Genomic DNA, 27,500 nt, shown 5'->3' with positions numbered 1-27,500 from the left:
GAGAAATACTTTGATGATGAAAGCATTGATTACCTCATGAAAGAAACAAACAGGTTTGCAAATCAGTTTCTAGATGAGAATGTAGAACATTTGTTTCCACAATCACAAGTAAATAGATGGTTTGACACCGTGAAGTAGGATTGTGTGTAGCCCCTTGCTTCAGAGATTGGCATACGAAAGAATAATAGTGCTTGTATGTATAATACTTTTCATTCAGTATTATGTAGTCTTTTGAAATAATAAAATAGTAGTATTAATTGTTATTTTATTCCAACATTTAATAAATTCCTGCACTTAAGTACAGTATGAAATATAAGAATAAAAATCAATATTAACTTTGAAAATCTATCATAAGTGCTATGATTGCTAATTACAAAAAAGGCGTGATGGTACGTTAGCATACTCATCTGGGGGGGGACACTTAACAGGTTAAGTTTCTCATACATATCACAAAATTGAACACATGTACCTCTACCATAGGAATTCCAGTCTGGTTCTGGCAAGTTGACTTGGGCTTTGTCGTCTATATCATACAAGGAATGTACATTCAATGGCATTTTTTAAATGATTTTATTACACATTCTATTTTTACGTTCCCCCATACTTTTATAACAAAAATGCAGCGAACAGCAAGTGAGGCAACATGCAAAGCTGTTTTCATTCATTATCTTACATTGTTATTATTAGCGGTTTTTTTTAGAATGGCCATGAAATGTAAATAAAAAAAATTATTTCTCTTTTGGGAGACCTCCTGTATGAAAGACATAGATTGGGCTTTGTTAAACTCAACTTTGACAATTTACGAAAGGAATGTGTCTAAATTAAGTTCCATTTGGCAATTAAAGACAGTGATGATATTGGTCAAACACATTCTGCTGATTATTTTAAGGCTGTGAACAAAACCAGAATGGAAATGGCACATCATTGCTCAATGGTGGCTTCCAGAAGTAAAAATAGAATACACTTTTGTTCATCCCTCATGCAATGGAGATCTCAAGAAACAATTCTAATAAATTAAAGCTGCAGGTTATAACGAGGCTGAATAAAATTAATAACGGCCAGGCAGAAGCGATGTTTTCAATGAACTTCATCAATTTACAATACAAGGTATCTCCGAATTATATCTCTTCTAACAAATAATGGCTATGAAGATATCGATAATACTCAAATCAGCCGAGATATTGAGAATGTAAACAATATAAAATGCAAATGATGTACATGACAAGGTTTATATTCTGTAATACTATGATAATTAGTCATACTGTAATTGGATACAAGCAAAAAAACATTTATTAAGTTGTCATTATTATGAGTGTAGTTGTACTGTTTAATTTTTTCAAATAATCACTTTACCCTAAAAACCTTTCGGTTTTGTAATTTAGAAGTAGTCTTATACTACAGATATGAGATAAATTCATGAAAATTTGCCATGATATTTTACTTCATCCTAACTAAAGGTCGTCTTATACACAAAAATATACGGCACTATGAATGATGAATATAACTTGATATATGTTAAGGAGTAAAGCAGCCTCCTGCACACTTTCTACTATATAATATTGGAGCTCCCCTACCCCACCTAAATAACTGTCATTACATAATCACCACTTCCACATCAAGCTAGATTCTACCGTAGTTTTAATTCTGATATAATTTATTTCTTTTATACTTCACTGATTAATGATACATAATAGGTAGTATTGTCCTTTGGAAACAATCACTTCATAAATTGAACACATACAAAAATAACTATTTACCACAACACTTAACCCTGGTTACTACACAAATCAACATATTTCTCATCTGGGTACTGACTGGATTGAGTACACATCCGCCAACAAAGCTACAAAATATAAATCGTGGCCTATGTTAAAGTTACTTTTGAATGATCAAGAATGCAGGTACTAAGAGCAACACAAATTTTTATAATAAAACAAAAATTATTACGATAATAAAAAATTATGGTAGATCCCATCTCTCCCATCCTCCAAGACTAATTTTCTCAACATACTTGTCTACTTTACTAATAGCATTCAAATATATCAATACTAATATGAAAAAGCTATTAATTACAGTGTCCTGTCCAATGACAGATGCACTGGTAGTCTTGTAGAGTGATTTTGCAATTACCAGTGGTGCACTACAGAGATTCATATATGTTACCTTTGCTGTACCTTTGCTGTTCGTCCTTATGGGTTTTAAAAAGCAAAAAGTGGTTGGAGATCAAAAAAGATGTTGAGATTAGATTAATACTGTAAACTTGGCAGACTTAAAATATAAGAACATTTGCAGACTTAAAATATATCGACATTGGTGACTTTATCGTCAATAAGACTTACAAAGAATGTTCAGTAAACTGCATCATATATATTAAGAGATGGGACTGACAAAAAATCTAAAAAATGCATGTTTTAAAAATGCAAGTTTTTGTATAAACCCATTAATCACTATAACCTTTATTCTGTGTACACTTTACCCATCAAATCAATGAGAAAAGTTGAAAAAAAAGGTTCCAATGTGTATGCCTATAACATAACTCATTTTTTTACTGGCCCCATCTGGTAGGAGTGAAAGGAAAGATCACTTATGATTAAGAGTTAATATAAAATCTTGTTTTGCTTAATGGTGTAGTCTGTTATAAAAAAACCCTCTTATTGCAAGTAACCCAACTGCTATTTAGTAGCAAAAAGTGCAAGAGCCACTGAAGGGAATAAAAGACCAAGATACTGAAGTTCGATTCTCGCAGATGGTGGAAATGTAGTCAACGATAACCCTGGAATTCCATGTATGTACTTTCTTGAAGCAGTGGATGCAATAGAATACTTGACCTTCATTTGCACACACCCCATGCACCTGGAGCATAAATGCAAGTCCTTAAGGAAAACACTTCCCAATAGTGAAGCAGCATTGAAGGAGTTTCAACTTCAGGGCTGTTGCTTCTGAACTGGGCAACATTCTCCTGAGTAACATTTTAACAAGTGTGTCCTAAACTTATGGCGGGGATCCATTCCAACCCTGTGCCATAAGTTGATTTCCACCATAAGTTACTGCATTCCTGTTATCAGCACTTTAACCAGGTTTTAGCAGCATCATAACACTGTAACTTGATGTACCAGCATTTACAGTACTGTAAAATATCGCTTTACTGGCGCATAAAATCGCCATAAGATCGGATCACCTAAGTCAAGGACTCATGAGTAACCCATAAACTGAGGAAACTAACACAGAGAAGTCTCGAGTGTCCATTTCTGGCCACTCTACAAAAAGAACAGTGATATCATGAGTGCCAAAAATAAGCAAATTTCTGGAGGGACAGTTTGACACCTATACTTAGCCATATACATACTCCAAGGTCACTTATAATTCCATAAACACCAATAGCTGGTATCAGAGACTTGATGGAAAGTATGAGGACTATGAAACTCCTTGTACAGAGGTTGAAATTATGGGAACCTAAAACCAGGGAAGACAAGAACTTGTACATCATAGCAACCACAAATCTCTGATAGAGTATGTGAAAGGAGAGGGGAGAAGACCGACCACCCAAGAAAACTCTGCCATAAAGAGAAAAAGCCACCCTCTTCAAGGTTATACGAGGCAATCAGAACCTTTTCCCTGCCTCAATTATGCCAGATAATCAGACCTTTTCCCTGCCTTTGTTATGCCAGAAAATCAGACCTTTTCCCTGCCTCTGTTATGCCAGATAATCAACCTTTTCCCTGCCTCTGTTATGCCAGACAATTATAAACAACCTTTTCCCTGCCTTTGTTATGCCAGATAATCAGACCTTTTCCCTGCCTCTGTTATGCCAGATAATCAACCTTTTCCCTGCCTCTGTTATGCCAGATAATCAACCTTTTCCCTGCCTCTGTTATGCCAGATAATCAGAACTTTTCCCTGCCTCGGTTATGCCTGATAATCAGAACTAAGTGTCTTTTTTCCTGTCTCATAAACTGAACACTGATACTCTCATACCTTGCTGAATTTGTCACCTATCACAAGCGGACCTACTACACGACCCAGTGTCTACAAGCACGACTTTATTATGTACATACTGTACAAATTCGGCCAGTTACAAGTTGGTCTGTAGGGTCATCTTATTAGTGAAGCTGCTTTAGATAGAAATTATCATTATCTCCACAATGTGACCACTTCTAATGGAACTAGACAAAGGACTTCTTACTTGATTAGCACACTTCATAGGAGAATGCCTCTTGTGCATAAAAGAAAAATATAAGTGACCACTATATGTAAATAATAAACATCCTCACCCAGCTGACATACCATTGTTCAGAGACTTTGAAGGATCCTAAAATATGTTTCAAGTAAAGCACACACTTAACTTATTAAGGACTCAACAGTTTTCTTTAATGGCTTTCTGTATATTTTTGTGACAAAAAGAGTTTAGTTGTAATTCTAAATCAACTTCTTCTTCTTCTTTATCATTATATCTTCAAAGATGAATGTCACTTGAAGTCATGGTCAAGGTCACAAGGTACCTATCCTTGGCCCCATTAAAAATAGCTTCACTGATAAGGTGTGCATGCCAAAGATTATCAATTAACTATTTATGAGTTAAAAAGTCAACAAACAAATTTCAATATCGCAACATTTTCTGAGGAAAAATTCAAGCATAAAATTACACAAGTGGAGACAATTTCATGTCCATCTATGCATTACAGCCTACTTCCGTACTGTTTCCCTGAAATTCTTACCAAGGTAAGGGGAATTGTAACCAAGTAAACATGACACCTTTCATGCAAAGGCACTTGAATCATGGATAGGAAAGCCAAAGCAGAGTTAACCCTTCGTTATCAAGTTATTTAATATACTTTTTGCAACCATAAACTCTTGAGGCAGGTGTTTATGACACTAAAAAAGCAACAGCAATTTGTTTACACATCACTGTTTCATCAACACCTGTTTGCTCTCAAGTAACTAGCGCTTCTTGCTTGTCTCTCACTACAAATCCGGTTTTGCGCCTCACCCATCTTGGTTTTTCCTGTGTGATTATTGTAATCCTTCTTTATTTGATATTTGATTATATCTGTGTGTTGCTAAAATTAAGCAAACCCACGACTCACACAAAGTGAGGGGGCTCATGTCATGCTATTTTGCCCAGGCATAGTTAATGTCCCTCTCCCCAATCAAAATTGATCATCATTCTTTATGCACTCACTGCTGCAGGCATGAGTGCATTCAGCCTAGTTCTTGCGACAAATGCCGTGCTTGGCTGTCAAAGTAATGGGTGCAGTTCTCCAAGAAGAGGAAATACAAGAGGAAGGCTTCCCGCACATTGTCAGAGAGGCAACAAGCTGATCCACAGGTTAGCTACAAAACCTGATGAACCAAGTAAGCTAAAACCAAAATAAGCTTTCCAACTGTGAACCCACAGAGATCATGAAGCTTTTTACATTCCTTATGTCTTCAAAGCTTAGGGCAGGTTTCACTACGAGAAATATTTGACCCATTTCTGGGACGCACCAAGAAACAAAACTGTTGCTTGTCAGCACAAATATTTCACTCGAAAGCTTAGTAAAAGCATTTAGTGATAACGGTAAAAATTGAGATAACAAACAAATGTCATTAAAACATTCAGACTTTCTCACTGCTGTCAAACCATGCAGTTGAACTTTCAACTACAAGTGAACATGTTTGTGGTTCACTGGAGCCTGAACGAGTTATTGTCTACAAATAATTCATGTGCCACAACTTCAGCTAATCTTATATTTAAACAATTTGCAAAGTACTGGTTTCTAGGCAACATGAAAAAGTAAATTTTGCAGTCATTTGGAAAAAATAACTAACCTCAAATTTTCGTTGGAGTTTAGTTGAATTAATGGTGATAGGGTGCTCAAATTCTTCTGACTCCTTTTGGCATCCACCATTAATGCACCGGTATCCATGAGGACAGCAATGTACCTTATCTGCACAGCAGGTTGCCTGAAAATTACATTTCATATAATTTTCTACAAACTACATTTGGTGCAAATACAGGCTAACACTTGAAAATATCTATTTAAAGAAACAAATTTAGAAAGAATTCCAAAATCATTACAAACAGGCAAACAACCACCGCCTATGTCTCATCTACTCGTTTTACTTTCAATATTAGCATTTCCTTAAATCTAAAGTAAATATTTTAATATTACAGTGCCTATTTTAACTGGTACCATTTCAATACAATTATGGTTTTTTTATTTGTACCATTTCAAAAATTTAACATGTAATAACACAGAACTAACTCTTACCTTTTCCATAGGACAGCATCCATAGTCACCAGTCTCAAGTTCACAACATGTATTGCCATCTGGACACGGATAACCATCTGGACATACCACACTACTTGTACTGGTTTCTGTTCTTGGTGATGTCTTGCCATCCTGGTAAATCAAGTGAATATCATCATTAAAATTCATACTAGTACAGTGGTACCTCGAGATACGGTAGTACAGTGGTACCTCGAGATACGGAATTAATCCGTTCCGAGGCGGCCTTCGTATAATGAGTTTTTCGTATCTTGGAACACATTTTACATGTAAAATGGCTAATCCGTTCCAAGCCCTCCAAAAACACCCCATTAAATTTCATAATAAGCGAATTGACCCCTATAAACAATGAAACACTACAACAATTTGGGCCATTCAAGTACCTAAATTAAGAATAAAAATCGAAAAACCTGTAAATAAAGTGTATATTAGTGTACAAGAAATATTATTACTGTAACATAAAATGTGGAAGCTTACCTTCCGAGTGAGGCTATCTCCGATAGTGGCGGCAGAGGAGGAGGAGGACAAACGGCAGATAACGTACGTACGTACACTTAACTTTACGAAAACACACAAAAAAATTTAAGGAAAACCATAAAACTAAAATTTACGAAACACCTTAACAAAACTGTAACACGTAACTTACAAAAATCTAGAAATTACGTAAACATTTTTTTTTCTTTTTTTTTTTATTTTTAACTTTTTTTTTACTTTAACGAAAGTTTTTTTTTTTTTTTTTTTTTTTTACAGAATTTCAACTTCATCACCGCTTTCAACGTTCTGTTTTTCATCACTTGGTTCTTCCTTTTTGCTTTCAACTTTCTGTTTTTTATCACTTGGTTCTTCCTTTTTGCTTACTCCTGCTAATGCTGAAGGCCTCTTTAAAAAATAACGATCCAAGGAAGATTGCTTCTGCCTACTTTTCACAATGTTCCTGAAACGACTCAAGCAAACGTCACCGAACTGCGCAAGCATAAGACCTGTGTGAGCCTTTTCGGGGTGTCTTTTTTTTTTTTCGATAAACAATTGCACTTTATGAAAAGCGCCTAGAATATCCTTAATTTCTGCTGTTGTCATAGGCTCCTCCTCCTCTTCCTCGCCGCTGCTAGAGAACTCCTCTTGAACGACGTTAAGTTGCAAGGCCTCCAACTCCTTCAAGTCATCCGTCGTAAGCTCCTCTTGGTGCTCCTCGAGAAGGTCGTTGATGTCGTCCTCGTTGACGACCAGACCCATGGACTTGCCAAGTGCAACGATCTCATCAAGATCTGGTCCCAAAACAGTTTCGGGATCATCAACTGTTTCTGACTCTGCAGTACCAGCTTCGCCCACGTCGAATCCCTCGAAGTCTCTGGCGGATACGGCATCAGGCCAGAGTTTCCTCCACGAGGAATTCAAGGTTCGCCTCGAAACCTCCTGCCAAGCTAGGTCAATGAGTCGGATGCAAATGACGATGTCGAAATGCTCCTTCCAAAATTGACGCAAGGTGAGGTTTGTGGTATCGGTGATGTCGAAACATCTCTTGAAAAGATGTTTCCTGTACAGCTTCTTAAAGTTCGCTATCACTTGCTGGTCCATGGGCTGGAGGAGAGGGGTGGTGTTGGGCGGAAGAAAAAGAATCTTAACGAAGGAATACTCCGCTAGGATATCTTCCTCGAGGCCAGGAGGGTGGGGAGGGGCATTGTCCAACACCAGCAGACATTTCAGGGGGTGGAGGCGCTTCTCTTCCAAAAAAACTCTTCACAGTCGGGCCGAAACACAGATTTACCCCACTCCTTGTGAACAAAAGCCTCGTTACCCTGCTTTGCATTAGCCCTCCACATCACTGGAAGCTTCTCCTTCAACACTTTGTGGGCCTTAAAGGCTCGAGGAGTCTCGGAGTGATACACCAGTAGGGGCTTCACCTTGCAATCCCCACTGGCGTTCGAACAAAGTGCGAGCGTAAGCCTGTCTTTCATAGGCTTATGCCCGGGTAGCTTCTTCTCTTCCTCCATGATGTATGTCCGACGAGGCATTTTTTTCCCAAAAAAGGCCAGTCTCATCACAGTTGAAGACTTGCTGAGAACTGTAGCCTTCCTGGGTCATCATCTCGTCAAACGTCTTTTTAAAGGCTTCGGCCGCTTTCGTGTCCGAGCTGGCAGCCTCCCCATGACGCACCACCGAATGGATGCCAGTCCGTTTACGAAATTTCTCGAACCAGCCATGCGAAGCCTTGACCTCTGGGGTTGGCGTTGAAGTCCCTTCCCCTCCCTCGTCTTCCGCCTGCGCAATCGAATCGCCGAAAATAGCACTGGCCTTGTGAGCGATTGCTGTCTCCGTTACTGTATCGTCAGCGATTTCTTTGTCTTTTATCCAGATGAGGAGCAGCCGTTCCATCTCGTCGTGCACATGGCTCCCCTTGCTGGACAAAATAGTGATGCCCTTCGATGGTGTAGTTGCTTTGATGGCATCCTTCTGTTTAAGGATGGTGCCTATTGTCGACGGATTACGGCCGTATTCCTTTGCGATCACACTCAATCGCATACCAGCTTCGTACTTCTTTATGAGCTCCATCTTTGTCTCCAGAGACAGCATGCGCTTCTTTCCGTGAATTTCAACTTTCTTGGGACCCATGACTACGTTAATTTACGAAAGTTACACAAATACGTAATAATACAGTCTTCGCACAACACGAAAATATGTACTGCAACGAAATCACTAACGAATTTACGTTACTAAACGAAATCGTTGGAGCGAACGAATGCCGATAGCGTACGGTAAAGTTTCGGGTGCGGAGTGGCCGAGCTAAGGGACGCCAGCGCGTACGTATAGAAGATGCATGATGGGAGGGATGCTGTCCAATCAGAGAGAAGGATCTCATGGCTTGGCTAGCATCAGGAACCAATGGGAGAGCAGGAGGATGGTGGCGAGTCTACTAGCACTAAGATGGCGGTGTGCGGCGCGAGTTTCAAAATTGTTGTCGGGCGAATCTCGGACTTTCAGAAACCTTTCGTATCTTGAAAACTTTTCGTATGTAGAGCAGTAAAATTTTTCGCACTGGCTTTCGTAACTTGGATTTTTCATAAGTTGAGCCTTTCGTATCTCGAGGTACTACTGTATTTGATACAGTTAAGATACAGTTATACAACATGTCTTAGCAAATATGTACAATTAATCTGTTGGAACCTCTGCCTTTTCTGGATTCATCTTGTAGTTAGATATCAATTTCCTTTTCCAGCCTATTATTACAATCTTCAAGAGTTCTAAACCAAAAAACTGTTTTTGAATCTTGTTATTTAGCAACAATTATACCAGTTACAAAATGTCAAACTGCACAACATTACTGACAAGTTATTTTTGAGAAAAAAATTAAACCTGGACATACTAGCCTAACACTGAAGTCTCTAAATAGAGTCTCTAAATACATACTCAAACTTAAAAGTAAAAAAAAATGCTTATATGTAGTATAAAAATTATTTACCTTATACACAATAATTACTCATTTTCAAATATTAATAAGACTAAATAATAATAATAATACACTGTTATTACAATATTTATGCATTTCTATAGAAAGCTATTTAAAAAAAAATAAAAAGAATTTTCCCAGTCTTTTGGGCAGCCTGTCAGAAATATCACATTAATTGACAGAGAGTGACCACAGGTCCACATTGTTGCCAACGCCTGCTCTTCTCATTTCTGTTTCTTCCTTCTTGACCCAGCAGGCCGTTGAATACAAGTATAAACTAGATAATCTGCCAGTTCAAAATATGAGCATTTGTTCGACAAACGATACAAAATTTTCTTGAAAATTTTGACTGATTCTCTAGTTTATACTTGTATTCGCGGCCTACTGGGTCTTAAAAATTAAACTATTAAATTCTTTTTTATTTATAATATATTGTTTAATGATAAACATATTTGACAAAATAGAAGTGTGAAGCATTTAATATCAAATTTAGCTTTCAATATAACATTTAGCATAAAGATGTATAAAGTCGTACGTAACAAAAGTGACACCACGCCCAGCTAACTCAAGACTGAACGAGGGAGTGTTGATATGTTGAGAAGAGAAGGAGAAGAAAAGTTAAAATATTAATGTATGTATGTATGTAAAACAATTACAATTCACATTAAAAAGAGAATTTCCAAATAAATTTAATGTAATGAAAAAAAAATTTAAACAAATTTAATACAAAAAAAAAAAAAAATCTTAATTGAGCCAGTGTTCAAGTGCACCGAGTGAGACTGTCTAGTTGAACAATATTAACAAAATAGTAAATGAAAGAAAGCTTTTCACAATAAAATTCAGCCTAACCCTTAAACGCTGACTGGATGTATTATATGTCGACTAAAATTGTCTGTCGGGTGCTTAATTGACGTACGATACGTCAATAACAAAAAAAAGTCTTTAAATATTTGCGGAAAAATAGTTATAGGCCTAGTTTGTGAACAATTTTAAATCATGCGCCTTGAGAGATGCTGGGAGCTCACGGATTAAGCTGTTGTGTTGTTTACCCGCGTTACCCAGGTGCGCAAGCGCGAATTTCTTTCTTCTCGCACTAAAAAGCATCAAGCGACACATCTCAGAAATTCTTTCGTCACTTTGTCATTATTTTTGCACCGTTTTACATTAGCCGTTTCATAGTTTTATATATGAAAATGTGCGCAATTTCATGTAAAATACAACAAAAAACAACTCAAGGTTGTAGCTTTTAACGGTTTTGAAATTTTTTCACATAAATCACAAGAAGTGCCAAAATTTCAACCTTCGGTCAAATTTGACTCCAAAAAATGCAATTGTAAGCTAAAACTCTTACATTCTAGTCATATTCAATCACTTACCTTCATTTTGCAACAAATTGGAAGTCTCTTAAACAATATTCCGATTTATGGTGAATTTAAAAAAAAAAAATTTCATTACGTCCGCTCGGTAACTGCCGAAAATCTCAGAAATTCTTTCATCAGTTTGTCGTAACGTTTACACAGTTTTATATTAGCCATTACATAAACTTTTATATATGAAAATGTACGCAATTTCATGTAGAATGCAACAAAAAAACAACCTATGGTTGTAGCTTTTATCAGTTTTGAAATATTTTCATATAAATAACGATGTGCCAAAATTTCACCTTCGGTCAAATTTGACTTGACCGAAATGGTAAAAAAACACAATTATAAGCTAAAACTTACATTCTAGTAATATTCAATCATTTACCTTCATTTTGTAATAAATTGGAAAACTCTAGCACAATATTTTGATTTATGGTGAATTTTTGAAAAACACTTTTTCCTTTTGTCCGCACACGGTAACTCTGCCGATAATCTCAGAAATTCTTTCGTCAGTTTGTCGTAATGTTTGCACCGTTTTACATTAGCCGTTACATAAAGTTTTAAATATGAAAATGTGTGCAATTTCATGTAGAATACAACAACAAACAACCCAAGGTTGTAGCTTATATCAGTTTTCATACAAATAACAATAAGTGCCCAAATTTCAACCTTCAGTCAAATTTGACTGGACCGAAATGGTCGAAAAACTAAATTATAAGGTGAAACTCTTACATTCTAGTAATATTCAATCATTTACCTTCATTTTGCAACAAATTGGAAAAATCTAGCACAATATTTCGGTTTATGGTGAATTTTTAAAAAAACTTTTTTTCCTTACGTCCGCACGTGGTAACTGTTGAAAATCTCAGAAATTCTTTTGTTAGTTTGTCATAATGCTTGCACCGTTTTATATTAGCCGTTACATAAAGTTTTATATATGAAAATGTGCGCAATTTCATGCAGAATACAACAAAAAATAACTCATGGTTGTAGCTTTTATCAGTTTCGAAATATTTTCATATAAATCACGATAAACAGAAAAAATTTGACAGTCAGTCAACTTTTTGACAGTCAGTAGACTTTAACTAGACCGAATTCCTCGAAAACTGGAATCTAAAACACTTACAGTATAGTAATATTCAATCAATTACCTTCATTTTGCAACAAACGGGAAGTCTCTAGCACAATATTTTGATTTATGGTGAATTTTTTGAAAAAAAAAAAACTTTTTTATATGTCCAAGTGTTACGAATTCATGCATCATTTTGTGATAATATATTTCTCTGTGTTGCTTTTATTGTTTTACAATTTGTCATATACAAAAATCATCGCAATTTAGTGTACAATACAAAGAAAAAAATTAACTCATTAGCTTTAACTGTTTTGCTTACAGCATGATTTGTATACAATTATATATGAAAAAATTTTTCCGCGCAGTCATATATTCCAATATTTATATATGATAATTAAATTTTTTTCATTTCTGAAGGTTGCATACCAAACTTCAGGCAATGATAAAAAAAAGGAGCCAAAAATGAACTCTTAATCTTAAAAACTAAGCATAATGTGATTTTTTGAAAAAAACTTTTTTACCGCTTCGGCGCTAACTCCCGAACGCCGCCAGCATACAAGAGACACTTTGGTAAATAGCGGCTCGGCGTTTAAGGGTTAAATGATCGATGAAATCATTTATCATTAAGGTGATACACAGCTTACTTGAGGTAGAGGGAGGGAGCGTTTATATTTTTGAGGAATAATGAACGAATGATTTTCAATTATCATACGTCATAGTATTGTTGAGAAGAGAGTAAAATTTTTACTATAAATATGTATGTAAAAGCGATACCAATTCATATAAAAATTAAAATGTTTTTCACAATAATTTCAACATGATAAAACATGAAAACAAGCTCGAGTCAAGTCTTCGGTGCGCTGCGTGAGACAATTGAGAGAAGAGAGAGGAGAGAGAGGAGAGAGAGGGAAGAACAGCGCTGTTTCCCACCGACTTATCATCAGCTAGGCTGGGATGATTATTCCACCCAATTTCTTTCACTTACACTTGATCTGCCGAAAGCACTTTTATTTTTGTCACAGTAAAATACCAATCTAGTGAAAATTGCTTTTTACAATTTTTTTCTAGGCCGAGCCCCTCTCTCTCTCTCTCTCTCTCTGGAAGATATACATATAGGAGGGGAAGAACTGTTGCGTATTAGAGGTTCATTTCAATCTTTTGATACTGTAAGGATGTATTCTCTCTCTCTCTCTCTCTCTGTGAAATAATTCATAAATAATCACTCTTGATGGTCAAATATGTGATCTTGCCAAATCAATACTGTCTCTCCCCTCTTTCTGTTATTGGCTGTACACATTAAAATGTTTACGATGACTTTGAATTTACATTAACATCATTCCAAAGGTATATCTGACGTAGGATTGATTCTTTAAGTATACATTTGGTATTTGTACTTTCAAGATAGACAGTTATAATAATTTTTAGAGGGGGTTTCTACGTATTTACGGATTACAGGTATTCACCGGGGGGGGGTCTGGTGCACATCTGCCATTGAATACAAGGTGTTTAAACTGTACAGAAATAAAGTAAACATTATTGTAAAAACACCAGAGTAAGAAATACAAAGCACCTATGAAATACGTACACCACTTTACCAAGCACATCTTAAAAGAGACCTACCCAAAACTAGTTACGAAAATTAACTAAACCATCATACATACAAAATCCATGGCAGACTAAAGATTACCTTCTGGTTGTATTAAGCTTTATTCTTCAATCCCCCTTTAATTTAAGCCTTGGTATTGGACTGAAACTTGTGAAACCATTAAAATGGTTTGCTTGGCCAATAGAACTAATTTCCAACTTATAAGGCTTTACATCTTCATGCGAGATTAGCAATCAAGGCCATCTTCAAATTTGCAGGGGTGGATGATCATAATAGTTAACCCCTTCACTGGGAGCCTGTTATTGCCACTAATATAGAGATTAGTGTCCTGCTAATTGTGTAACCGACTTATTTTCTGCCTTTTATATTTGTACTTCTATTCTTTGTTATTTTCACTACTGTTACAATAAGTACAGGCAGTCCCCAGTTATTGGCGGACTCTTCACGGCGATTCGGTTTATGGAGCTTGTCTAGCACCACAAAATTGGCAATTTAGGGCACCACAACAGCCAACTTTTGGTTATCGGCAGCATAAGGTGCCAATAATAGAGTTATGGCGCCATAACATACTTAAAAGAGGCACATTAACTGAACCTTAGCGCCAAGTTTCAGTTAATATTGGTTTTTGCTTATCAACAGCCCACTGAGAATGGAAGCCGGCCCCCACCCTGTACAATAAGTTACTTAAATGTTTTATTATGGAGTGTGATAAAATATGCAAATATGTAGGTGATTATTCCAATAATAAATCATGCAGCTTTTAATGGAGATTAATTTCAGTGTTATACCTCTCCAGGCACCATTTTTCTTATCATTTGAAATTCTTTATTACGAATCTTGGACACTTACTCTTGGCCAAAAGGAAAATCTCACAAAAAATACAAAATAGACCAGACATTCTATAGGATACGTTAATTTATACGTCCAATTAAAGTTTCAGAGCATTAATTTTTTATGAACTGAATCTTCAATGGTCTTCCACTCACAAATTGTCATGTTTTCTTTATTTACCAATACCACGTCGGGTGCTTGACAAATCTGCTTCTGGATGGATGGATGGATTATGGAATTTAGGGCATAGCCCAAGCGCTAGGACCTTTAAGATCATTCAGCTCTGAAATGAAAGTATGGCTAGATGGAAAAATGAGAAATGAAATGAAAATGATAAACTGATGACAATCCTGCACTTGAACAGGACTGTACATCAGCAAAGGCCATTTTACTCTCCCCCAGCATTCCGATCATCCAAGTTATGAAAGATTGTTTTGGCCAGAGGGCCCAAAAATCTGCTTCTGCACCATAATTTCTTTTGATTTATGATCATCTCTTGATATAACCTCAAGTTAAAAAATCATCCAATGTAGGTTTGTCTATAGAGGCAGTTTCCGGTTATAAATGGTGGCTCCATTCTCGGCGGGGTGCTGATAGGTGAAAACTGCCATTAAGGGGACCGTCCGCTATGATGTCTATTTTTTTTATTATTACGCAAAATACATAATTTTCATATATGTTTTAGATATATATAATACCTTAATCATATAAAAATTTCAAGTCATTTGATCAAAAAATTTTTCGTTTTATTAGCAAAATCAGATTTAAAAAAAAAAAATTGGTAGAGTTTTCTCCGCTAATATGACATCAGTTGTATTGAAAATCATACCATAAAAACTTCTTTATATACGGAACAATTCTGTGTGACAGAATTTTGATTTTTTAATTTTTTTATTTTTTATTTTTTTATTTTTTTTTGTCTACACTCAAAAAATTCTAAAAAAAAGAAAAAAAAAATATCAAAATCTGTCACACAGAATTATGGGATTTTTATTCCTCTCTTTCCAATGATATCTTTCTCTCTAAAATTGGATAATAAATAACCAAGTAATGGTTACCGACATGCGCATAAGTATGTTTTTGAGTTATGAGCTCCCAAAGATTTGCTATGTAAATTTTTGCTTTTTTCTTATAAAAGTCAAAACAACACTATTATAATTACTTTATTTGTACTTTTATTGTTGATTTCTACATCAAGGATCGTGGTCCTACCCCTAAAAGTGGTGTTTATACCCCTCAGCGTGACACCAGATAATGATGTTGACGGCGAGACATGAGACAATGAGGGCAGCTGAAAACAATTAATTTTCGTGTTTTTCTTTCAGCACACTCCTGGCCTTTGCTAATTTTGCTAGCCATAGTTGCTGAGTAGCCTTATTGATCTTAGGTAACTTCAGCATTGCTATAAGTTCACTAAGAAGTTATAAAAACAACGTAAATAGCTAGTAACCAAACGCAAGTGCCTACGTGCGTGTAACTGCTTTGACGTCTGTGGCGTAACTGAGTCATTCTCCGAGTCTCGCCTATAAATAACCGCTCTGAGCAGCTCGCTTCTCACCCAGTGTCACAGTACCTTTCATTGCTACCAGATGTATGAGAATTTCGAAAAAAATCTTAAAAAATCGCTGTATATATGCAAAAATAAACACGCAAAAACGATTCTGTCAAACTCAAAGTCATACAGACGACGCAGTTACGATGACGTCATCATTTAAAAACCACTATATCTTCATTATTTGTGAAAATAATTGGCTGAAACTTCTGGAAAGCATGCACGGCATGTTTCTGCATAGATACAAGTAATAACTAGATTTTTTATTTTTTCAAGTTGACATGTCATCCGCCATAGCGGACGGTCCCCTTAACCGAAACTCAGCATTTTATGGCGCTAAGTTTCGGTTAATAGTGCTGATAATCAATTAATGGCGGCTCTGTTAGGTACGTAATGGCACCATAACTCTATTATCAGCACCTTATGGTGCCAATAACTGACACTCAGTCCATTATGGCACCATATAGCTGTTACTATTACAACTCTCTGATAGTTCAGGTCTACTACTATCATTGTCATTTTCACCCCTTGTGACGAGTGTTATGCTTAGCTGCCAGCGCAATGGGCGAACTTCGCCAAGATGAGGAAATACAAGAGGAAGGCTTCCTGCACATTGTCGGAGGGATAACAACCTGCTCTACCGTTAACTACATAACTGAAGAACCAGACAATTCAGCAACAAAACTGACCAGGTAAGTTAAACCAAAAGGAGACATCAGCTCTCCAACGATGATTCCACAGAAATCATGAAGTCTTTAATATTCCTTACTCCTTCAAAGCAAGACTACAGCAGTACTTACACAGTACTTACACTTGGTTAAAGTATAAGTTGATCATTATGCAACTTGCGGCAGGTTACACCAAGAGAAAAATCGATCCCTTGTTGGAACTCATCAAGAAACAAGATTGCTGCTTATCAGCACAAATATTTCACTCAAAAAAAATCTGACCCTTGCTGGAACTCTTTCCACCAAGAAACAAGACTACAGATTGTCAGCACAAACAATTTCACTCAAGAACTCGGTAAACACATTTATTGATAATGGTAAAAATCGAGAGAAATATAAACAGGCAGTCTCCAGTTTACAATGGTTTCAGCTTACAACGTTCCAAGATTGTGGCACTTTCAATTATATTCATCAAAAATTATTTCCAGGGTTACGACATCCATCTGCCGAATGAAATATGCCTCAAAAAAGGCAAAATAAAAAATATTTGAAGTTTTTATATGATAAATGCAATAAAAATGCAGTTCACATAGTTTTTAATATACCAAAGCATTAAAAGTAAGAATTTTTTTATGATTCGATGATGTTCTGGCTTACAGCAATTTTTGGCTTATGATGCACCTCAAGAACGGAACGTCCGTCGTAAACTGGGGACTACCTGTATAAGACATGTCACTAAAACAGTCTTTTTCACTTCCATCAAACCATGCCATAGAACCTTCAACTTTTCAGTGAATAAGGTTGTGGTTCACTGGAGCCTGCTCACATTAGTTGTCAAAAATTATTCCATGTGCCACAACTTCAGCTAATCTAACATTAAGCAATTTGCAAAGTATGTACTGGTTTCTAGGTAACATGAAAATTAGACCTAGCTCGTAGCCATTTGGAAACAATAACTAACCTCAAATTTTCGCTGGAGTTTAGTTGAATTAATGGTGACAGGGTATTCAAATTCTTCTGACTCCTTTTTGCATCCATCATTAATACACCGGTATCCATGAGGACAGCAATGTACCTTATCTGCACAGCAGGTTGCCTGCAAATTACATTTTAAATAATTTTCTGCAAACTACATGATACTATTTTACCTTCCATTTGGTTTTGTTTGTTTGTATAGTGTTTTTACATTGCATGGAACCAGTGGTTATTCAGCAACGGGACCAACAGCTTTACGAAACCATGTCAAGAGTAAACTTTTATCACTTTTATCAACAGAAATACACATCTCTCACACCCCAATGGAATGCCTGAGAACTGAACTCGCAGCCACCAAGGTGGCAGGCCAAGACCATACCGATCACGGCACTGAGGCACTACATTACATTTGGTGCAATTACAGGCTAATACAGATGAAATTTGAAAAGTATTCCAACACCATTACTATTAGTTGAACAACCACTGCCTTCATCATTTCTATTCTTTTTACTTCAATATTAGCATTTCCTTAAATATAAAATAAATATTTAACAATTACTGTGATTGTATTTTAATTTGTACCATTTCAATACCACATTAGTGTTTTTTCAATTTTACCGTTACAAAAAATTAACTTGCAATAATAAGCAGAACTAACACTTACCTTTTCCATAGGACAGCATCCATAATCACCCGTCTCCAGTTCACAACATGTATTGCCATCCGGGCATGGATAATCATCTGGGCAAATCACACTACTTATATTTGTTTCGGTTTTTAGTGATGTCTTGCCATCCTGGTAAATCAAGTGAATAACATTATTAAAATCCATACTCTTTGATACACAGCTATACAACATATCTTAGCAAAAATGTATACAATACGTATAATTAATCTGCCAGCACTCGTGCCTTTTCTGAAATCATCTGTGGTTATATATCTATTTCCTTTTCCAACCTATTATTACAATCTTTATGAGTCCTGAACCAGAAAATTGTTTTTATATCCTGCAGTTTAGCAACAATTATACCAGTTACACAATGTCAAACTGTACAACAACATTACTGAATAGTTATTTCTGGGCTTAGCCTGTGTCACCCTGTTTAATGGTTCCTTTGATACTATTTCTCAGGTATAAATATTGCTATTCATCCTAGAGAAAAAAGAAACAATATAATGCCAAGATAAATGGCTCGCTCACCTTTAATAAAGGTGTCGGTATAGTTAAAAGAGCGAGTGGAATCACTACCAGAGGTCCCTTGCCATTTAGCTTCTTCCTTCGACAAAACCCCCAACTACGGAGGAGGCGTACTACAGCTCCCGGTACCCTCTACTACTACCGTGAGCGCCTCCGACGCCTGTGACTTCATTCCTTTGATAGCCGCCATCGTCACCACACACGTTGTTTTTTCTCGTGTTGTGCGATTGCTTTCGAGGTTTTTTCTACTCATTTCATGATGTCTTCAGCTACTGCTTCTAAGTTAAGTACTGCTTTAAAGTTACAGATCACATTTTATGCTGTTTTTCCCTGTTTTATACTCGGTAGTAGTTTAGTAGTGGGAGCATCACCGTCCCCAAGCCGACTCCTTCGACCGCATGGCGGTCTGGGTTTTCTTTTGGTCTCCCATACCATTAGAATTACCTTCTTGCAGTATTTTATGATATTTAACTTTTTGATATCGTTTTATGCAGTTAGCTACATTATTTAGTTCGGGCCTTCACGGGGACCCCACTCCGACCGCACGTTTCGGATCTTAGCCTAGCCTAGCCCATGCCGTTTTGTTAGGAGTTATTTTACGTTAGAACCATGTTCTCCCTTTTGTCCTGCCTCTAGCCCTATGTTTTGTTTTATGATACATTCATTGGTCTAGGCGCTTGGGTTAGGCTAACATACCCCATTCTGCGGATTGGCGATTTTATTTCCTTTCCCTTGTGTTAGCCTAACTATTAGATATCATGTGTATTTTTACATTATATATATATTCTTTTTATATCAGTGCTCATTATTGGTGTGTCTTTTGCGACCATTTCCCTTGTATCGCCTGGCCTCCCTCACCACATGTTTACCACCTGGCCGGGAGGGTCACTGGTCGATTACGACGAGCCACCTGGTTGTTGGGTCTCCTCCCCCATCCCCTCCATTCCCCCTCCACACTTTGCCCACCCACACTACTGGGTGATGACTCGCTGCTCATAGCTAGCTTCCAAGTCTGCATGAGAGGGGGTGACTCATAGGGGTACTGGGGAGGTTTCCCTCCACTGGTGCTCTCTCCCTTGTCGCGTGGCTCAGGGCTCCGGACCTTCTCCCCCTCCCCCTCCGGCCTTACATCAGCCGTGGATGGGTGAAGGTTCCCCTACCCCACCCCCCTACCCTCCCTCCTCTCTCAGCTCCGGCGGCGGTACTACTCCGTCCCCCACCGGACGGTCAGTGAGGAGGGAATCTCTTGGAGCCTATCCACCCGTGGGTGGATAGGCACACTCTGATATTATGTTTTACTGTAATATATATATTATTATTTTATACTATATATGATATTTATTATATTATACTTTATTATATTCATTTTAACCGTGATTATTTCACTACGGGGGGTTTGGTTCTGCCTCATGTTATCCCTCTCTGGTTCACGCTCCCGAGAGCTGGGTCCTCTCGATTTTTTGGTTTTTACTGCTCCGGCCCCAGCGAAGCAGCCCACCTTACCACATGCTACCAGGAGAGGCTTAATATGGAGTCAGCGGCCTCTTCCCCCCCCCCGTGATCATTAATATTCTATCTTTTATATAAGTTCATGTTATACTATGCCTCTTTTTACACATAAAAGATTTTTAACGTGTGCGTGTGGGCCTCCGGGCTTACTCCGGCAGTCAATTTTGCATGTTACTTATATATATAGAATTTTTATCCATCGGTCCCACTCCGGCACCCACGGATAATTACATTGTGCCTCCCCGGAGGTTGTCAATGGTACTCATGTATCCTTTGACTTACAGGTCGCCGTGTTGCCAGGAGGTTGGGTGCACTGCTGTACTGCAGGACCCTCCCCCATGCGCACGTAGTCTGCCGCTCCCATGCCGGGTGCGCAGTAAGGGTGGAGGACTTCTTGATGTGGCACCACGAAGGGTGCCAAACTTGCTACGTTCTTGTAGGCAAAGCCTCCATCGTAGTAAGTTTTTTCTTACCTCCGTCAGCGTGTTTTACCTGGTGATACTGATTATACTTTACAATGTCTTCATATATTATGGATCTAGTCTCGACCCTGGTCGTCCCCTCTTTCTAATTTTAGACCTCTCTTACAGGGTTCCATTGAAGAGAAGAAGATGGCGCTTACAACCCTGAAAGCCTGGGTCGGAGGATTTGGAAGAAATTCCAAAGGACACCCCTACATCCTCGCCCAGGACATGGCCGACCTCATCTTCCCCGGAGCCAAGAAAGGATCAGTGGTCGACCCACTAGTTGCCGCTCCACTGATAGCAGACATCCAAGCGCTGGTCTCTCTACCGGAGGGTGACTTTTCGGAGGACGTTACGGAGGACGTTGCAGCCATGAACCTCGACGTCGAGCCCATGGCGATAGACTCCATGGGCACAGGTAAGGGTGCAGTAGGGGCAGGTTCTGTGGGATCTCAGGGCCCTTTCCTGAGCTCCTCTTCTCCTTCTCCTGATCCTTCTTCAACTTCCTTCCGGGGCTTCACTGAAGAACAACGGGCGGTACGCCCCAAGTCCACGTCAGTGATCCCCAAAGTTAAATCTCCATCAGACAAACTGGTAAAGTCTTTACCTAGGAAGTCAGGCCCCTTAACTGACGCAAACACTCCGGCTCCCCACCCTGGAACGGTCAGGTCAAGGGCGCCTCTTCGTCGGCATTGAGATCCCCCAAACACAGGTCTTTTAAGGAGCGGCTCAGGTGGCCCCCTTCAATCCCGAGAGTTTCTCTGTGCCAACATCTTGGAGAAGATGGGAGTTATCGTGGGAACCTTGGTTGACAACAAGGTTGGCGCGGTTCTCTCACAGCTCACAAGCACTGTTGAGACCTCCGGCCAGTCGATCCAATCCCTAGCGGAACGCCTGGCTGCTCAGGAGAACGCCCTTTCCGGAATTCGGGACTCAATTGCTGCAGGGAATCCACAGTCGGTACCGGCATCTCCTTTACCAATGCCGGACTCCCGCCTACTACCGGACTTTAAGGCTGCCAATCCCTGGAGGATTGCATCACATGCTCCGTTTGTCAACAGGATGTTGACCATCGAAGGCATTGGAACTCGAAGGCTGGAAGACTTCGAGTTCTACCCCAGTAACCTTCAACCCCCATTCATGGGCTACGTCCGCCTAACAGAGGCAGCCATGATGAGGGAAGACAAAGTCCTCAAGGAGACTGTGATCCTTCCTAGGGAACAGGCGCAACAGACTCTGCTGAGGAGCTTAGAAGAGTGGGGATGCGAGAACACACGCATCACGGCTTTCAGGAGTCCCTTCACCATTTTTACTTAGGTGGAGGGCATTCTGCTCCCACTTACCCTTAAGGTAGTGGAAGACACATTTTAAGCAGCTCTGAAGGATGAGCCCTTACCTCAACTCCGAGAGACGGAACCCACCTCTCTCCTGATCCAGAGCTCTGATGCCTACTTCGAAAGTGCTGTGCCCACTTTCTCGGTAGGGCAAGCTTAAATCTGACTGCGCCACCACCCTCTTTAGTGAGAGGCTTCCTAGGTTGCCGGACTCCCTCATCCAGACGGAGTTCGACGCCCGGACTAGGCTGGCAAGATCCCTCTCCTCCATGACGACGGCTGAAATGACGGCTCTGGTATACCAGCGAGAGCCGTTATTCAAAGTCACGGCTAAGGGTCTGCTGCACACCATGCAGTGCGACCTTTATGACTTTTTAGTCGCCAGGAGGAATTGCAGGAAGCATGTCTTGGCGGAAGCCACTATCCGTCATGAGCCTAACAAGCTCATAGCTTCCTCAATTTGGGGGACAGACCTCTTCCCTGCCCCAGTGGTGGCGGAGGTCTTGCACGAGGCATCTAAGGTGAATCAGAGCCTCAAAGTCAGGTGGGGTCTAGTACCAAAGAGGAGGAAGCAGGAACCTCTAGTTCGAACACGAGGATTAAGAAGAAGCCCAGGAAGTTCTTACCCTTCCAGACTCCTCAGCAGACGCTTGTCCAGGCAGTACAGGTGCCTCAAGGAGCAGCACTCCTCCTCCAAGAGCCAGCAGCAATTCTTGGTCCTGACTCCTCAGTCACAGCAACCCCAACCTTCCACCTCTTATGCAGTCTCCCCAGCTTTCAACCCTACCTACGAAGGTCAAAACTTTCAGGCCTTCAACAGGTTCGCGAGAGGCAGCAGAGCTAGGGGTACCTCTCGCCATAGGGGATCCGGGCCAGGGGCTGCAAGTAGGGGTAGAGGGCTTCTGGGGAGCGAGAGGCAGTCGTCCCTCGGCAAGCCAACAGTGAGAGTCCCAAGGTAGGAGGGAGACTGTACCTCTTCCGTCACCGGTGGAGGTTCAGCCCTTGGGCTCAAAGCATAGTTACCAAAGGCCTGGGTTGGAGTTGGCTAGAGGGCCCTCCTCCAACCAAAAAATTCTATCGAACACCTACAACGGAATTGACAGAGTATACTCAAGACCACCTTCTCTAAGGAGTAGTTTCAAGAGTCAACAATTTAAAATTTCAAGGACGCTTGTTCAGCGTGCCAAAGAAAGACTCGGAAAACTGAAGGATCATCCTAGACTTGTCCCATCTGAACTTATACATTCATTGCGACAAGTTCAGGATGCTGACCGTTTCGCAGGTACGGACCTTACTTCCCCGTGGGGCCGTCACAACCTCTATAGATTTTACAGATGCCTACTATCATGTTCCCATAGCCAGACACTTCCAACCATTCCTAGGCTTCAAACTAGGAAACAAGTCCTATTCCTTCAAAGTAATGCCGTTCGGGCTCAACATAGCCCCCAGGATATTTACCAAGTTGGCGGAAGCAGTTGTCCAAGAACTAAGGAAACAGGGAATAATGCTAGTGGCTTATCTGGACGATTGGCTTATTTGGGCAAAGAATCCCAAAGAATGCAAGGAAGCAACGGTCAAAGTAATCAAATTTCTGGAACATATAGGTTTCCAAATAAACAAAACCAAGTCCAGACTAACACCGGAATCTCCATTCCAGTGGTTAGGTCTTCAGTGGGACTTACAGTCACACATTCTGTCAATTCCATCGTTGAAAAGGAAAGAAATAGCAAGAGCTACAAAGCAATTTCTCAAACAACGTCAAACATCCCGGAGGTGCCAGAGAGAATCCTGGGCTCACTCCAGTTTGCTTCAATCACAGACATCCTGTTGAGAGCCAAACTCAAGGATATAAACAGGGTATGGCGTTCCAAAGCGAATTGCAATCACGGGACAGACTAGCCTCTATCCCGGCGATCTTACAAAAACGTCTATTGGCCTGGACGGAGGTAAAAAAACTTATCAAAAGCAGTTCCCCTGCAATTCCCTCCACCATCATTAGTGATCCACACGGATGCCTCACTAACAGGATGGGGAGGATACTCTCAGTACAAAAAAGTCCAAGGAACCTGGTCCCCAACATTCCGCCAGCTACATATCAATGTACTGGAAGCCATGGCAGTGTTTCTCACACTGAAACGGCTCCGGCCATCCAAGAACTCACATTTCAAGCTAGTTCTGGACAGTGCAGTGGTAGTCCACTGCATAAACAGAGGCGGATACAAATCAAGCCACTTGAACTATGTCATGATAGCCATCTTCTCTCTGGCAAACAAGAACAAATGGCACCACTCACCTAGCAGGAGTCAAGAACGTAGTGGCAGACGCCCTATCTCGCTCCGTTCCGTTAGAATCGGAGTGGGCACTGGACAGGAACTCGTTCAATTGGATCAGTCAACAAGTCCCGGGACTTCAGGTAGACCTCAAACTTCCTTGTTATGTGGCACCCAACCTGGACCCTCTGGCATATGCTACAGACGCCATGATCCTAGATTGGAATACATGGAAGAAGATTTACCTCTTTCCTCCGGTGAACCTTCTTCTGAAAGTACTGAACAAACTCAGGTCATTCAAGGGCCGGATGGCTCTAGTAGCCCCCAACTAGCCCAAGAGCAATTGGTTTCCTCTACTTCGAGAGTTGAGACTCCGGCCTCTACGGATTCCCAACCCCAAACTTACACAGTTAGTGCAAACGCAGACTGTGTCCGCTTCCTCAAGAATCCAGAAAACCCTAACTTTATGGATTTCATGAAGTTCGCGGCTATGAGGAATGCGGACATTGACCCCCAGAATATTTCATTCTTGGAGTCAGATAAAAGGGAATCTACCCTGCGTCAATATGACTCGTCTGTTAAGAAACTAGCAAAGTTTCTCAAGGATTCAACCTCACAAATCATGACCACGAACCTAGCCATATCTTTCTTTAGATCATTGTTTGAGAAAAGACTAGCAGCAAGCACTATTACTACTACCAAATCAGCTCTTAAAAAGATCTTCCAGTTTGGTTTTAGTATAGATCTTACGGATTCTTACTTTACCTCTATTCCGAAAGCTTGTGCTAGACTTAGATCATCAGAGAGACCTAAGTCAGTCTCTTGGTTTCTGAATGATGTCCTCAAACTGGCCTCAGACATTAATAATGATTCATGTAACTATATAACTCTCCTGAGGAAAACTCTATTTTTACTAAGTCTAGCCTCAGGAGCTAGGATATCTGAACTGTCAACCTTATCAAGGGAACCAGGTCACATTGAGTTCCTTCCCTCAGGGGAAGTTCTCCTATCCCCAGATCGCCACTTTCTAGCCAAAAATGAAGATCCACAGGACAGGTGGTCCTCATGGAAAATCCTACCACTACCTCAAGACAATTCTCTTTGTCCATTTAACTCCTTGAGAGCTTACTTAGGTAGAACAACCCTAAGATCATCAGGTCCGTTGTTTATTAGAGAGGAGGGTAGTACAATCTCCCTAAAAGGGATCAGACAACAAATCTTATACTTCATTAAACAGGCCAACCCGGATTCCTTTCCCCGGGCCCACGATGTTAGGGCAGTGGCCACCTCTATTAACTACTTTCAACATATGAATTTTGACGATCTTAAGAAATATACAGGCTGGAAATCCCCGACAGTTTTTAAACGTCACTACTTAAAATCCTTAGAAGCCCTCAAATTCCCAGCAGTGGCAGCTGGAAACACAGTTTCTAATGACACTATTTAAATTCTTCTAACCTTCCTTGTAGCCTTCCCTTCTGCCTGCCCCATTGCACCCTTACTTAGTTAGGTCGCCTCTGATATGTGTATTACCTTGAGTGTTGCTGTTACATTCATTATTCTGGTTTGGGAATCAGTCCTATTGTTTGTGTATATATGTCAACTTTATGTCTTTACCTTAAGCCTACTTTATATGTTTTTATCTTTAAGTTGTAGGCTAATTATCTTCAAGTTACTAACCATGATTTAGGGTTCCTACTGTTAGTCAATAATTTGTAAGACTGTATTCTTAAGTTGATCATTATACTATTAACCCTACAGGTGTTTGTTTTTACCTTCTTGTATATCTGTGCTGTTCCCAAGCTCGGTGTTTTTGCAATTCTCTGGTACTATTCACAGGGCGACACAGGCTAAGCCCAGAAAAGGGATTTTGACGAAGGAAAAATCTATTTCTGGGCAACGACCTGTGTCGCCCTGTGAAATCCCACACTGTAGTTAGTCGTCCTCACCCAGCTTACCCCAAGCTTGGATGCTATCTTCAGGAATGACGTCACAGGCGTCGGAGGCGCTCACGGTAGTAGTAGAGGGTACCGGGAGCTGTAGTACGGCTCCTCCGTAGTTGGGGTTTTGTCAAAGGAAGAAGCTAAATGGCAAGGGACCTCTGGTAGTGATTCCACTCACTCTTTTAACTATACCGACACCTTTATTAAAGGTGAGCGAGCCATTTATCTTGGCATTATATTGTTTCTTTTTTCTCTAAGATGAATAGCAATATTTATACCTAAGAAATAGTATCAAAGGAACCATTTCACACGGCGACACAGGTCGTTGCCCAGAAATAGATTTTTCCTTCATCAAAATCCCTTTTTTGAAAAAGGAAAAAAATGAAAATCAGGTATGTTTTGTGATCTAGTTAAAAATACCCGAATACCTGTGTAAGAAATATAAAGCACCTACACCACTTCACACAAAACTTACCCAGCCTAGTTACAAAAATTAACTGTACCATCAAACAAACATAATCCGTGGCAGACCAAAGATTCCCTTTCCCTTGGTGTTAACTCTTAAGATCTGGGCTAAACAAATAAATATGCAGCACCCCACACAGGGATAACTTTGAGGTCAGACAATTTAAGAAAAAAACATCAATAGAAAGAGTTAGATATGCAAATGCATGAGGTACAAGAACAAATATTTAAAAAAAAAAATAAAAAAAATCTCCTTATCCTTCACAAGATGTTGAAAATTTCTACTTACAACAACTTTAGAAATTACCAGGTTACACGTTTTTTCTAATAATTAATTTTACGTATTTCAATTACAGCGCACACATTATCATTACAAATTCTGTGTATATTTGTTATACAATATTTACGTAAATTTACTGCGAGCAAAGATGCAGTAACTTTTTCGGATTATACATGTTTTATAGAATATTTTAGCAAAATTACAATTATAACTGATATACTATCATAAAAATAAGAACTACAACCAGCAGAGCCC

The 27,500-nt window shown here is 39.4% G+C and overlaps 1 protein-coding gene across 4 annotated transcripts in view; it reads right to left on the bottom strand.

Moving 5' to 3' along the window:
- Positions 1-27,500, bottom strand: part of LOC135219616 (progranulin-like) — a 298,310-nt gene that overhangs the window by 154,228 nt on the left and 116,582 nt on the right. For 3 of the 4 annotated variants that reach the window (XM_064256525.1, XM_064256524.1, XM_064256523.1), the window contains exons 10-13: positions 18,447-18,578; positions 17,769-17,903; positions 6,252-6,383; positions 5,809-5,943 (exon numbers count right to left, since the gene is read on the bottom strand). In XM_064256525.1, coding sequence (XP_064112595.1) covers positions 5,809-5,943; positions 6,252-6,383; positions 17,769-17,903; positions 18,447-18,578 — 534 coding nt within the window. The remainder of the gene's footprint in view (positions 1-5,808; positions 5,944-6,251; positions 6,384-17,768; positions 17,904-18,446; positions 18,579-27,500) is intronic. The other variant, XM_064256526.1, reaches the window with a different exon arrangement.

This window comes from Macrobrachium nipponense, chromosome 1, assembly GCF_015104395.2.
Source record: "Macrobrachium nipponense isolate FS-2020 chromosome 1, ASM1510439v2, whole genome shotgun sequence".
Classification (NCBI taxonomy): domain Eukaryota; kingdom Metazoa; phylum Arthropoda; class Malacostraca; order Decapoda; family Palaemonidae; genus Macrobrachium; species Macrobrachium nipponense.
The sequence above is the reverse complement of the archived record's forward strand: the minus strand, read 5'-3'. Positions and strand labels throughout refer to the sequence as shown.